The sequence below is a fragment of the Onychostruthus taczanowskii genome, unplaced genomic scaffold, assembly GCF_017590055.1.
Source record: "Onychostruthus taczanowskii isolate IOZ18803 unplaced genomic scaffold, ASM1759005v1 scaffold18, whole genome shotgun sequence".
NCBI lineage: Eukaryota > Metazoa > Chordata > Aves > Passeriformes > Passeridae > Onychostruthus > Onychostruthus taczanowskii.
The window spans coordinates 718449-733062 of NW_024499017.1; the positions used below are offsets into that span (position 1 = coordinate 718449).

At 41.6% G+C, this 14614-nt stretch overlaps 1 protein-coding gene across 1 annotated transcript in view; it reads right to left on the bottom strand.

Moving 5' to 3' along the window:
- NETO2 (neuropilin and tolloid like 2) overlaps window positions 1–14208 on the bottom strand; it is a 30766-nt gene extending 16558 nt beyond the window's left edge. The window contains exons 1-3 of the mRNA XM_041400640.1: window positions 13890–14208; window positions 1844–1900; window positions 252–392 (exon numbers count right to left, since the gene is read on the bottom strand). Coding sequence (XP_041256574.1) covers window positions 252–392; window positions 1844–1900; window positions 13890–13923 — 232 coding nt within the window. The 5' untranslated portion in view covers window positions 13924–14208. The remainder of the gene's footprint in view (window positions 1–251; window positions 393–1843; window positions 1901–13889) is intronic.
- Between the last annotated feature and the right edge of the window lie 406 nt (window positions 14209–14614).

Below are 14614 nucleotides of genomic sequence, written 5' to 3' on the forward strand. Positions count from 1 at the left end.
TTTCCTGGCTGTGAGGGTATGTCTTATTCTACATAGTTAATTTCTTAATGTTTGCATTTCATATTTATTTGTTGTGATTACTTGAGAGAGAAAATTTAGCTTCCTGTTCAAGTAAATGACTACAGAATTCATTATATTACCAGTACGGCCATGCAATACTTTACAGCAGGGTAAGATGACAGTTTAACAGCTCAAGATTTTCCATTTAACAGTAAGATTACAGCAGAACAAAACAGAAATGAAGCATGTACCTTCTAAGATATAGATGCACTCTTGATTGGGTGGGTACATGTTTGGGTAGTTGGGTGAAGCAAAATGTCCTCCATTACTGGTCCGGACCCAGTTGTCACACGGAGTGGGAGGAATGCGATTCACTCCAATATTTTGCCCACCTTAAGCAAAGAAAAAAAAGTGATCAAATAAGTTTCTTCTGCAAGCATGCAGATTTGATAAAGTAAAATTTTGGCATGACACATAGCCTATCAAGAAGAAAGTAATTTATTTTGGTTGCAAGCCCTCTTGTAAGGCACTCATTAATATCTATCTAAGAAAATCTTATGTTTAATTTTGTGGTGGGGTATATCCTAAAGAAATCCGGTTTTGAATACCAAATATATATAGAGATCCTTGGAAAGGAGAGGGAGTATTTTTTTTTTACCCAACTCAGTTCAGACTTTTGATACTCTTCTTTCTAAGTGAAATAGTCACAGTGGCTGCCAATACTATTATTTTATGGGTTATGTCATCTCTGTTCCTATGTAAATATAATCAGAAATGTTTGTCAGCTTTCACTGGTTTTGACCCTGATTCCAGATTATGCAAAGGTGGGATAACTATTTACAGTAATTTGTTGGAATACAGGATGTTTGTAACAGAATGAATTTCAATATGCAAATTCACTAAATACAGCAATGGTAGTTAATAAAATTCCTAGATTGCCCTGGTAGCTAAGGGTCTCATTTAGGATCAAAGCTCCTCTTCTGGATGTACAGGGAAATGTGTTCTGTGACTGAGATTATGCAGTTTAGTAAGGTAATTCTTCATGCTGAATCATTCACAGGGCTTGGTTCACATTTCCTCATCCATGGAGAAGAGGTTGGGAATAGTGTGATCTCTGACATTCTTCAGTACCTTTGGCCCTTTTCCTTCGTATCCACAGAATTGGAGAGAGTAAGACACAGGACATGTATTTTCTGCTAGATATTTCTTAAATCTCACAGGGTACTCTCATAGTGTTATTTATATTTACACAGTTTTAATTTGCAGACCTGTGAGAGGACATCCATGCTGGTACAGGTCTTAGATGCCTCCAGTAAATCACATCACCTTCCACTCGTACCTTGACAGCTTTTTGATTTATGGGGGTGAAAACTCTCTCTCTTCTGCAGAAATTTTTCAAGGAAATTCTGTAGGTGGCAGTTCAAGGAATTCTTCTCTCTTAAGTGCGGGTAATCCCACATATGAAAAAATAAGGTTTTTGAAACTGATTCCTTCCCCACTCAGCAGGCTTCAAAAATGTTTGTGGGTGGACTATTTGAAAAGCTTGTTGTTAGATACAGAAAACATGAATTTCTGTGGTGCTTTCTCTTCCACCGCTACCATCTGAAACTGTAGAACTTTAGCTGGGAAAGTGAAAGTTCCATGTTCTTTGTGACTGCATGGCTCTGTTCATTTGGGAGAAAATGCAGCAAATGGGGGAAAATGGAAAATCCTGCAATTCATACTGGTAATTCAAGAGCTATCCATATCTGAATACAAACATTTCTTTTCACTTATATTGCTCAATTAAAAGTTATAAAACTGTTCCATTTTTTAAGAGAAAATCGTCAAACTAAAATTGTACCTTGTGTCTTCTGTGCGACGGCAATGCCTTCCACTACCAGGATTGTTACAAGCAACACTGATGAGAGAAATTGGACAGGAAAAACATCAGTAATATTTCAAAATTACAGACCATTTTCTGCAGTCCCAGTTCATGCAAATCCTGGCGTCACTGACCAAAACCATTCAGAACATACAAAAATATGTAAATTATTTATGTGTTTTCTTTAAAATTTCAACTTATGAAACTGGTGCAGTCTATGTGCACTGCTGGTCCTTCTTCGAGGTTCCTCAAGAAAGTGTGTATAAGAACATCAATTCATTGTTTGAGGGGACTTTTAAGAATATTTTCTAGAGTTTACATGGCATCTGTTGTCTATAAAACTTTTATATCCTGAAACAAGATGTTTCACTGCTGTAATGAATCATATTTACCCTAAAACTCTATTTGCATAATGCGGGAAAAGACTTCTCCGGCTTCCAAGAAATTAATCTGAACCACAGGAGACACAGCATGGTCTTAACCCCTCCACAGAAATCACAGATTTGTGCTTGCAAGACTGGTTGTTGTGATGCTGCCACACACACAATACCAGTGATTTCTGCAAATGATGAGGCAGTAGAAAATGGGCAGATGGACAGCCTCCCTCTGTCTTTCCTTCCTTTCTGGCTGTTTTACTTTTGGCCTTTCCCTTAGATTTACACATTCCCTGTATCCAAGAAGCATCCATATGAACAGCATGTATGAAAAGCTCCATATTCCACAGTCCATAAGCAATTTTAAAGCAGCCTTAATGTTTAGATTTTCCTAAAATGCTTTGTCAACTTTGTCACTTCAAATTGTTTAGGATTACCAGGAGGGGGAACGAGAATGAAATAGAGTAAATTAATATGCCACTCTTCAAACCTTTCATTTGCCTGCATCTGGAGTGTCTCAGAAATTCTGTCCACATCTCATCAGAACTACCTAAGCAGGCCTGGACTGCCCTGGACAGAAGGTGGCTGAGGGGAGACAGGACACAAGTTACAAAACCACAAGTATCACTGAGATGGAGAACTGAGCAACTACTGCTTGTCTCTTCCAGTAGAGAACCAGGGGGTGTCAGACAAAGTGAGCAGGTGGCATGTTCAAATTAAACAAAGATTTTTTCTTTTTTTTTCTTTTTTTTATGCACATTATTCATAATGCATCCTTGAGGTAGAAAATTCTGCTTCAGAAACGTCTTAAGCCCTTAAGCCATAAATTGTTGGAAGTCTGGGATGTATTTGGGATAAATATAATTGGCTCTACTTTTATACTCATTCTGCTTTTATATCTCTGTAAAAGAAGATACCAAGCAAGATGGACCTTTGATGTGACCTGGTATGGCCCTTCCCATGTTCTTAATCTACTTGTCAGGCAGGTGTGGCCTTAGCACTGCAGGGCAAAAAAGAGATTTCAGCAGGAATTTTATTGTCACTTTCAAGAAATTAATTTTATTTTCTCAGTCTTCCTGCCTTGTTGCTCAGGCATTTCAGTGGCTCAGTTGAAATGGCATTTTTTCCATCTGTGCTTTTCCCTGTGTTGCTGTTGGACTTTGAGCCCTTTGGAGTTGCAGAGTGAGCATGCACTGACTATGAACCACAGCAATCTTGACTCAACTCATCCAGATGCTCCTCTAACGCTGGCATGGATACATTATCTTGGGAAAAGATCAAAGTCTGCTCCTGAAAGTGTCTATCTAGCATTTATGTTTTATTTTGTATGTTTCTGCTGCCCTTTCTTCTCTCTACCCATACTGAAGTAGACTGTGTTTCATTCTGAAACTTTCCTCACCAACAAATGCTTTTTCCTGTGTAAGTCAGGTTCATAACTGTGGGTGTTTTCTAAAATACCATATGGGTCTTGAAAACAAGTGCTATGTTCTTAGAAGCTTATTTGATTTTTAGGGATGGATTATGTTAGAGTAGGTGAAGATTTAAGTAGTTTTTCAATTTCCATCTTTGCAATAATTCTGCACTTTCATCAATATTAATATACTTAAAAATATATTATCTGTCATTATCCAAATACAAAGCAGATGCTGCTAATCATTACTGACTCACCCTAGACTGAAAATTCCTCCTTCAGAAGAAAGTATCTAGCACCCATTACTGATATTCAGTTATGGATGTTCACTAGTCTTTAAAGCAAATGAACAAATATCCCATCTTTATTAACATATGATTGACATTAGTTTTCAGCTGGTTTTAGTTTTTACTATTCCTTACATAGATGATATTATTTCACCATTATTTACAGATTATTTTTGCAGCTCTCTGTTTAAACTGTACACCAGAACATCTGAGTTTATGGGTTGCATGAACTCACAATGCATTTGAACTCCTGAGATCACTTGTCCCTAAAAGAGAATCTTTAAAAGAGAATCTTGACAGTGGTTATAAAGTTGTCAATCTCTTGTCTTTGGTTTTTGTGTTTTTTTTTTTTTTTTTTTTTTTTTTGTGCAACACTTCAATGTTGACTTTTATTACTAAAGTAAAGGCAGTTTCCCCAGTCCCGTGTAAGTCATGTCTCAGCATATTCTATTGAATTCACCTTTCTTAAAGACGTGCTAAGCCCGCCCTCTGTTTTGCAAGGACAGAGCAAGCTCTGTGTAACTTATGCTGCTTCTCAAAATGCAAAATGAGCTTTGACTTTGTTTCTTAAAGCAAACACACAGAGAAATATGAGTGAAATTAACATGTGACTAGCAAAACAAATGCAAACAGTCACTTTCAAGTAACAGTGAAAAATTGAGGGTTTGTTGGTTTGCTTTGGTTTTTATTTAGTACAGCTCTTTACTATGGCTACCACTGTTAAAATACTTTTTTTTTTAAATTTCATTATGTATGTACATTTATTTCAGTGATTGTAGTGGTGGAAACAACATAAGAATAGATGTTCTGTTACACTAACCATTGATTTCCCTCCTTCCTGATGTGGATAAAGAAACAACCCCCCTAAAAGGACTTCAGAAAGCCTGATTGGCTTTCACTAGAGCTGTACTGTTTCTATAAATAGTCCAGTGCCTGTATGCATGTAAATGCAAACAAACAGTGCCTATTCCTTGCAGAGCAGCATGGATATACAGGCAACTGCAGAAGATATGCATTGAATGTCTGTCTTGCTGTCTTCCTTTTGTCATGTTATATGGATGACTGGGAAGGTATGGGCCACTTTCTCTTGGTTCCCTGCCCTTTCCATGCTCTTCAGTTTTAATCTCTTACACCTTGTTCTTGCCCTTCCCTGGCAATGCCCATCCTTCTCATGCTCTCAACAACCCTTAAGATGTATTCAGAGTAGCCCAGGCAGCAAACATTCCAGAGTCTTCCTTTGGCACTACTTTTATCCTGGGTGAGGGTCTGATAAAGAAAAGAGGTGTCTCTGGCTAATGGTCTGGATGTGCACTGTCTTCATCTGCTGGCAAAAAGGTGAACAGGACTTACCTGCTCTTCCTCAGAGTACTGGGCAGGATTGCCTGAGGTAGCATTGCCTTAAACTGAGTGCACTGACATGACACAGTATAATGTGGGAAAGCCAACAGGAGTTAAGGGGCTGAAAACAAGATCTATCAATACTCAGCATGAAAAGAAAAGGAAAAAAAATAATCAGTCAGGATATTTTTAGACCTTTCAGACTGTTTCCATTAACCCATTTTTGTGCGCATTTTAAAAACAACAAAGCAATCTCTTGGTGTCCCAAATTTATACTACTTCCTGGAAAAATAATTTTGAATCTCAAAGACTAATTTGGACAGTACAAATCTATAAGGAGGGAGATGTCTAGGGAAGAGACAAATCCTGGAAGCTGGTGCAGTAGAGAGCAAGTGCTGAACCACTGTCCTGGTACTGCAGCAGGGACACAGTCACAGCAATGAGAACAGATATGAGAGACTGAACCACTTTCACTAAAAGTCTTGTAGCACTTCCAGAAGGATGAAGAACGATCTTTTTATTTCTAATAAACTGCAATTCAAATAGTTATTGTGCTTGAAATGGGACACAGTATTCCTCTGCTCCTTTTTTCCTCTTTTAAAGTCTCTTAAGGATCTCTCTGACATGACTATTCTTCAGTGTGGATGAAAGATAAGTCTAGGTTTAGCTCCATAGTCTATTATGGTACAGGAAGCACAAATAGTGAGTAAAAATGCCACTTGAACATGGCTTGCTGATGTAAGCAACAGCACACTGCAGGATTGCATGGACATCAAAGGGATTCAGAGGGAGAGTTGGGTGTTTTGTTTTTACTGGAGGAGTATGATGAGAATTCTACCAGAGGGGCCTGAACTGTGGGACACTGACCTTATGAACTTAGAGATACTTAGGTGATAAATGTAATAAAAGTTATTGCTTCTGCACCTTCCAGTGAGCTTCCCCTTCATGATCTGTACCCTGCAGAAGAGGCCATGCTTAAGCCAACAGCAGCACGCACACCGAGGCAGAGATTGAGGAGCTTCTTTTATTCATGAATCTGGTATTTGTACTTGTATTTCATGAATTATGGTGCACACTCTTGTACTGCCATTTAGAGCTCTGATAGTTTATACCTGTGTGAGCATGAACTAGGAACATAGAAAAAGTAGCCAGCTTCTGTCTGTTTTTAAAAGAATGGATTTTTCATTTTCTTCACTTCTTTGCATTAAATATTTTAGATCACATAGCCTGCAGACAGCTGTATAAATTTTGAAAAGTGAAGACACTAAACATACAATTCAAGTTCCTAATATTCTGTTGCTGAAGTAGGCTTACAGAATAACATAAAAGAAGCCCCTGAACTGGTGTAATAAACTGCCTTGTTTGCAGAAGTCAAGATGTTCTTTGTTGGCATTTCCTAAATTTTTTAAAGTAAATCAAAGCTAAAAAAGAAAAAAGAAGGTAATTTCTGCATTGGAGTAGATATAGGGAGGTTCACAAATGTGTGGCTCTTACTTCTCTTTAAAAATGAGAATAATATATTTAGTTTTGCAGTAAATGGGTGCTCAACCCAATACTGAGAAATCAGCATGTTGCTTAGATAAACAAGTGCTTTAGGCTGCAAATCTGACATATGCTTGTACTTTATGGCAAAACACATTCTTCAGATTTCATGGGATACAGTACAGCTCTGAGCTCCCTATGATGTATCTTTGCTCTTTCTGCATGCTCTAGGGATCTTCACACAGAGACAACAGACTCGATTTGCTGTGTGGCTCTGAGAGCAGTGTCTGTCTTCACTGATGACAATGGGGGATCTATGCATGCAGGGCAAGCTGGATATCAAACTGGGGAGCAGTCAGGCACAGATGAGAAACATTCCACCATTTTTTAAAAAAAAGACTTAATCATTTAGAGTACTACACCTTCTTACTATAGTGGTAGCCAGAATCCTAGGGATAAAGATGACAGACTTTGCTTAAAGCAGGATTCATTGGATCTCTGTGCTCTGCTCCTTGGATTAGGCAGCACCTTGTAAACACATAGTCCAGAGATGGTAATTGGCAGCACACGGGTCATGCATGTTGGAAAATCTTGCCAGGATGCCTGCTTCTTTCTGGCAGATACAGCCTAGAGTAACAAATGCTTGATCTTAATTATATACTCTGTTCTGCCTTATGGGAATGGTTCCTTTTCTGTGTATTCTTCTTAAACTTAGCTCCTCATTTGCCCTGCGTACTAAAATTAGCATTACTTTCAGCAACTGCTCATCGCTGTATTTCAGGTTTTATATCCATTTTTTACTCACGAGTCTAAACAGTAATACTAGCTATGAATGAGCTGGGGACATTTATGATTATTATATCCTATCCTGTTCTCTGGGCAACATTAATTACATGTTTTGGGTTTTGCTTTTAAGGACTCTGATCAAGGATTAGTTGCTGCACGAATTCAAAGTCAGTGATTGACTGGTGGGTGGTCTTGTAAAGAACTTGTGCAATTTAGACAGACAGGTAAAGTGTCCAGACACTTTGGATTTCATGTAATTCTGTGTGCATGGTCACCTCTTTTTCTTTCAAAAAGCTTATTAACTGCTTTCAGATTCAAGCCATTTTTAGCTCAGAAACACACACTGTAAATTTCAAGGAATGAGATTTTTCTCTCTCTTCCTAGCATCTGCTATGTTTAATTGACAAAAAGAATACTGGATTGCATCTGTTGCTGCTGTATTTAAGGCTAACAATTCTGTTGCTGAGGATGAAAACACGGCAGTTTTTGAATCCCAAACATTTTTATAGTTCATAGCCTGCATACATTCCTTAATCAATTGCGGTCTCAACAGAACATTTGCAGATAGGTAAAATGAGTATCAAAGAGCATTTAAGGTGGCTGCCTACAACTTATCCTATTAGCAGCTCCAGTGGTTTCCTCATATTGGAACATACTCCAGGATTGTCACAGAATAAAGTACAGAGATGAAGGTGTGCATCAGGCAAGACATATTTTAGCTGGTTTAAGTCTTACCCAGAGCATGCTAGTGGAGCTGCCAACACATTTTTAATCTTTCTCACAGAAGCTTGATAGCAGAAGTGGGCTTCACCAGCTATTAACAGTGACTCTGTGCCTTCTAAGATCCAAATCTTGTTAGCCATTAACTGCCAGCAGGATATCTGAATGCACTCAGGTCTATTCTCAGATATAACAGCTTCATCTCACTCCAGCTGTTTCCAGTAGGGATTCCTCTCTTTAAGATTGCCAGAGAAACAAATTGGGACTCTATCTCTGCAGAGAAACCAGGTTAACTGATTCAGGAAGTAAGTGCAGTTCTCCCATGTCCCTTTGATAAAAATCATTTCCAGAACAATTCATGCTTGGATGGATCTGTGACAGAGTCCCCTCTAGGCTGGCTAAAAACATTTAACGTTTCTGATCCTGTCCTCCATTAGAAATGTATAAGCAGCTGTGGGCTGCTTCATTTTACCAACTGCTCCACATCCTGTTACTTATAATCCATCCCTGGGTCTGTCTGCCAGCAAAACTTCTGCCAGAATAATGATAGCTTTCATTTTTAAAATAGAAACTTTCATTTTTATATAGAAGAGCCTTTTTTTCATCTCCAAACTGTGTGCAGCAAGAGACTGATGAGAAGACTGCATGTGCAAACCATGTTGATGAGGGGTTTCAAAAACCTTATTAAAATATGTACACTGACTTCTAAGTTCAGATGACTTCCCTCTAGCTGACAGAACTAATCCTGCTGCACATGACTATTCTGAATACATCTTTTCCAGCAATAGCTTATTCCTAGAGAAATTGGATAGTGACACTTTTGACTTAAAAATCGATCAGATTATACCAGTTCTTTATCTTCTCTTATTTATTAGCAATATACTATATTTTTCAGTGGAAATAATTTCTGGAATGTCTATTATGAAATTATATTTAAAGTTCTTTTCTTTATCTTCTTTCATGTCTGGCAACAATTTATGTACAGACTAATTTTTTTTCTTTTCCAGCTTTTCACTCTCAGTCCCTTAAAAAGAGACTTAGTGTTCATTAATTTTACCATATGATAAAGAAGGAGGTTTTGTGAAATGGTTTCTTAACATATTGGCCATTCTTTCCTGCTGCATGGAGGAGTCAGCTTTGTAATAACAGAAAACTGAGTGAAGCACAAAGATACTCTGAAAAAAATGTGGCTTTTTTTTCATTAAAATTTACCTGCTGGCTTTTGTTGTAATTTACACTCCTCCAACCCCATATCTTGCAGTATTTGAGGTAGCAGTTGCCAGTTATATGTTGACAGAGGCAGCAAGCTGTTTAAAGGTAGCAAGCTGTTTAAGTTGTCCTAGACTGTATGTGCTTCATTAATTAAAAAAAAACCAAAAAAACAAAAAAACCCAGACTGGAATGTACAAGGCAGACAAGCAGCAAGCTTGTTTGCTGTGTTAGAATCCCAGCTTGAATCCAAGACACTAACATTCTGCTTCAGTCCAGACAGGTTATACTCCTAATGCTGGATTTGTTTTGTATGTAAACTACACATACTAGAGTAAGTGCAATTAGCAGCTCTCTTCATTTCTCCAGTGAATTATGACTTTCTGACAGGTTCATAAATGATGAATAGCTTATAAAGTTTTACTTCAAGGGTAATTTTTTCTGTCTAATCTCTCCCTGTGAATTAAACCTTAAGGAAGATGCTGAAAATTTTAACTTTTTCATTAGATAGTGATTCATAATTTAGTAGCTCCTTTAGCTTCAATCCAGTGTTTTTTCAATACTCTGGCTACAGCCATATACATGATTTACACACTAAAATTTGCTATTAATATCAATGCAATTGTAACCAAGTTGTTCTGTACAAATTTTAGCAGTCATGGGCAACTATATCTTAGGAAAAAGAGGGAGTTAATGTATTTAAAGTCATGCTTCAGGGTGGTACATTTTGAATATGAAGTTTGTATGTGTATTAAGAGCAAGGTGTAACACACACCACCAAACACTCGCCTTGTTTTTAACACTGCAGCTTTTTGAATCCTGTTCTGCAGTTACTTGAGTTACTTCTGCTGAACTGCTTTGCCCTGCAAGCAGTTTGGAGCTTCACTTTTTTTCAGCGCAGCAGAAAAGGTGGAAAGTAGATACTGTTTAAGTAAAAAATAACATTCTGACTTCACTCGATACTGCCTTCATTAGGGTCACTGTAGCTTCTACAGTCAGTACTTTTGCTTTTGGCTTCAATGAACAAATCATGAAACTATTAGGAGATTTTTGAATAACCTTTTTTCTGCCCATTTTCAGCTTTTTGTGGCATTCTTACACCTTCTGGTTTTGGAAATAGGCAGCAGTCATTTCTAGCTCTTGTGTGGAAGGAAGCATTACTTCCTAACACTACTTGTTTGTGAGAAATTAACTGTTAAAATCATGCCAAAATGCAAATGAGGAGCTGGAGCAGAATGGCAGGAAGTTAAATCATAGCAGTCCACATTCTTGTAACCTGATGGAGTTGGAAATAATTCTGTAGCCCACTGGAAGGTTGGGAATGTAGCAGTAATTTGTTATACCCCTGGCTGCTTGTTGAATTAGTGGGTCAGAAGCTACAGAATTCTCTTTTTGGCTTTCTAAATTAATCCAATATATAAACTGAAATAGACCAAAATTAATGTGGAGGAAGGATTTAACTGACAGCTTGTACAGTTTTTAAAAGCAAATAACAGCATATGGAAATGAAAGAGGGAGCATATTTGAAGCATGGGAACAAACTCTTAGCAAACACATTTTTGGGGAACACCAGGTATGAGGAAATTCAAGGTAGGTTTATATTTATCCTAAGCCTAACAGGGGCATGGCTTTATTATGAAAGCAGCTGCTTTTCTCTCTCATGAAGTGGAGGGTTATGGTGCTTTATTGTTGTAGAGCAGTTGCATTTTGCAAGCCGTGCCAGGCTCAGGGAATGATTCTAGCATGCTTAAGATGGCATTGAGAACTGAAGGCAGGAGGCAAAGGCTTTGTCCTCCAACAGCCCAAATGCAGCAAGCTCTTGGCCTTCAAGAGGTTCCAGAGCCCGCTGAGAAAGCAGGTGGGCATTGGCTGGGCTCCACTTGAGCAAAAGCTGCAGCCACTGAAATCTCAGGGCTGTCGTGCTCCACCAGCGCTGCCGCTCGGCACTGCTGCCTGGGAGAGCTGGGGGAGAGCAAAGAATCCATGCAGGATGGTGGGACTCAGGATGAGGTTTTTAAAAGTTTTGCTGAACACTACAGACAGAGACAAAGAATTACATTGAGTGTTTATTTCAATAGTCCTTGATATTGATAGCTGAGGAAGAACAGATGAATAGCTCTGAACAAGCTTAATATAAGAAATTCCAACTGCCACAAAGCATGAGGGGCTCTTTTCTGCCCTGGGGTAACAGCCACAAAATAGATTCTTGGTTGATGACAAAAATGTATACACGCATTCCATGTGAAGAACAGAAGATGTTACTAAGAAGTATTAAATAAAATATGACTTCTCATGATACACTAAGCTTCATGGTACTTTGCATGTGGTTTAGCAGAACTCCCCCAGTTCTGCACATGAAGCTATTTGTATGGAGAAAAAAAAAAATTACTGCCACTGTAGGTAGGGCTTCCATGCAGAATTTAAACTGCAATTTGTAAAATATGGATGGTTACTTTGAATTTTATTCCCAGCAGTTTCCTTCTGGAACTGAATCTATACACCTATCTACAGGAATATACTTTTTTATTTCTGATTAGGTGTAATAATGGGACTATGCAACGACTTCTATTGAAGCAGAGCTAAAAGGGAGTTTATGATGCTAAGTAATGATAGGTTGTTTCTGTAGTCATGGCAAGGGATGCGTTTAGAATACTAACAGCTTATTGACTAATGGCTTTGTGCAATTTATGGATTATGAAAAATACAAAAAACTTCCTGTAGAGGGACTTTTTACCCGGACACTAGTGTGACTATAAAAAAATACACAGGTATGTTCACTGGAAAACCTGTACAGTCAATTTTGCAGCAATCACGTATTTTAGAAATGTAATTAAATCAGCGTGTGTGTAAAGTATTTAGGCAGTAGATACAACAGTTGTATTTTATGGTGGCTTCTGATATTTAAATATGTTATTTAAAAGAGGCAGTAGAAAAAAGAATCCAAATGCCTTGTCTTCCCCATGTAAGCCATATGTTCCTATGTTGTCTAAACTCAGTGGATGGTTAACAATGTAGAGAGACAGACATTTTTTAAGAACAAGTATCTTCTGTCTCTCAGTTATAATGCTAATAAATGAAAAATATTTTTTGAAACCCTAAAGACATGAAGTCCTTCATGCCAGGAACATGGGAATTTATGGACCATGGAAACATTCTGGATTTAAAACAGACTTTTTTACAACTTTCATAGTTTGGGAAGACATCAATGTGTACACTAAACAATCCTCCACTCTGCAGTAGTGTCTTGTTGGCTTTAATAATGCATGCAGTCACACCAATATCTCCTAACAGAATAATTTAAAATAATAATCATCATTAAAAAAAAAAAAAAACAAAACAAAACCAACAGACTGGAATCCCCATCGAGTCTGCTATTGCTCAAGAAGATACAGAATGCTAGAAATAATCTCTTGAGGCACAAGGTTAAGTGCCACATCAAGATTTCTTTCCTAACAGAAACCCCTCGCCCATTGTCGAGCTGTATAAATACAGCACAAAGAAATAAATGCTCGGATGAGGAGCCTTGCTCCGTTGTTTACCTCTGAACAGAAATAAGTTAGAAACAAGATTTAAAAGCCTCAAGAAGAAAATCACAGGTAAACACTGGTCAGGGTGTAGCTTGTGACTCGGGTGACTGATTTTATGAAAACCTTACTGAAAACAGACCCAATAACAAGTGTGATAAGCTGAACAGTGTGGAGCAGCTTGTCAGGAAAGTCAGGAAAGCAAAGAGTATTTTTACTGTGAAAAGACGAGCGTAGGATACCGCCGGTGTGTCTGGGGAATATACGGGTCACCGAGGTAGAGTCGCTGCCAGTGTGATCCACGTTACTGCAGGTTGGGAGCCCCCGAACCCGAGGTGTTCCTAACGGTGGGATCCCCCAAACGCGAGGTGCGGAGGTGTCCCCGCCGCTGGGGCCCTCCCCAACCCCGAGGTGCCGAGGTGTCCCCGCCGCTGGAACCTCCCAGCCCCGAAGTGCCGAGGTGTCCCCGCCGCTGGAACCTCCCAAGCCCGAGGTGCCGAGGTGTATCCGCCGCCCGCCCGCACTAGCGGGACCGGGGGCAGCCCGGGATGGCTGCGGGCCCCCGGCCCGGCCCCGCGCTGGGCTCCGGCAGCCGCGGCCCCCGGCCGGCGCCGCAGCGCTGTGTCTCGCGTGGGGCAGAGCGGGGCCAGAGAGCGGCGGCCGCCGGGCAGGGACGCGGGGCCGTGGGGCGGTGCGATGGGGAGGTGCGGAGTGTCGGCTCGGGAAGAGCAGCCCCGGCAGAAGCGGGGCGGCCGCCCCTGCGCCCGCCGCTCCGAAGTTTCCGCCGGCGCAGGGAGGGCGCCGGGGGCAGCGCGGGGCGGCCGAAGGGGCGGCGCCGCCGGGGGTACCGCGGTCCCCGCTCCGGCGGGGCGCCGTGCCGCCCGCGGCTCCTACCTTCCAGCACCGAGCAGAGTTTGTGCAGAGCCATTGTCTCCCGGCGGCGGCGGCGATCAGCGGCGCTCCATGGCCGCGGCGGCGCCCCCCGCGAGGGCGCTGTGCCCGCGGCTACGGCTCGGCCCCCGCCCGCCCACGGCCATGCCCGGCGCCCCCGCGGGGCGCGCTCAGCCTCCGCCGCCCGAGCGCGGAGCCTCCGCCGCGCTCAGTCCCATGGAGAGCGGGGCGCGGCGGGCTCCGTCGAGGCTGGCCTGCCCCGGGGGGGCTCCACGCGCGGCGCTCGGAGCGCAGCCCGGCAGCTCCCAGCCCGACTGAAGCGGCTGCTGCTAAATGAAGCTCATTTATGATGTGAGGGGTGTTTGCCTGGATGAGCTGCTTGTACGCATGTGCCCGCCCCCGACGGAGCCCCGCAAGCAGCCGCAGCCAGCGGGGCCGCTGTGCTCCTCCCGCTCGGCCGGGCACCGAGGCGGGGGCGACAGCGCTGGAGCAGCACCCATTCTCATCCCGTCCCCACGGGGAGCCGGGACTGGCCCCGTTGCAGCGCGCCGCCTCGGTCCCGTACCTCGGCCCCCGCCGTGCCTCGTGCCCCAGGCCCATCCTGCCCCCGTCTGCCGGGCTTTTCCTGTGTTCCTGGGTGGCCGGAGAGCGTCCCCCGCGGGGGCGAGCGGTGCTGTCCCTCTCCAGCACACGGTTGCTTGGATAAGCCTGAATCCTGGCTGCCCGGC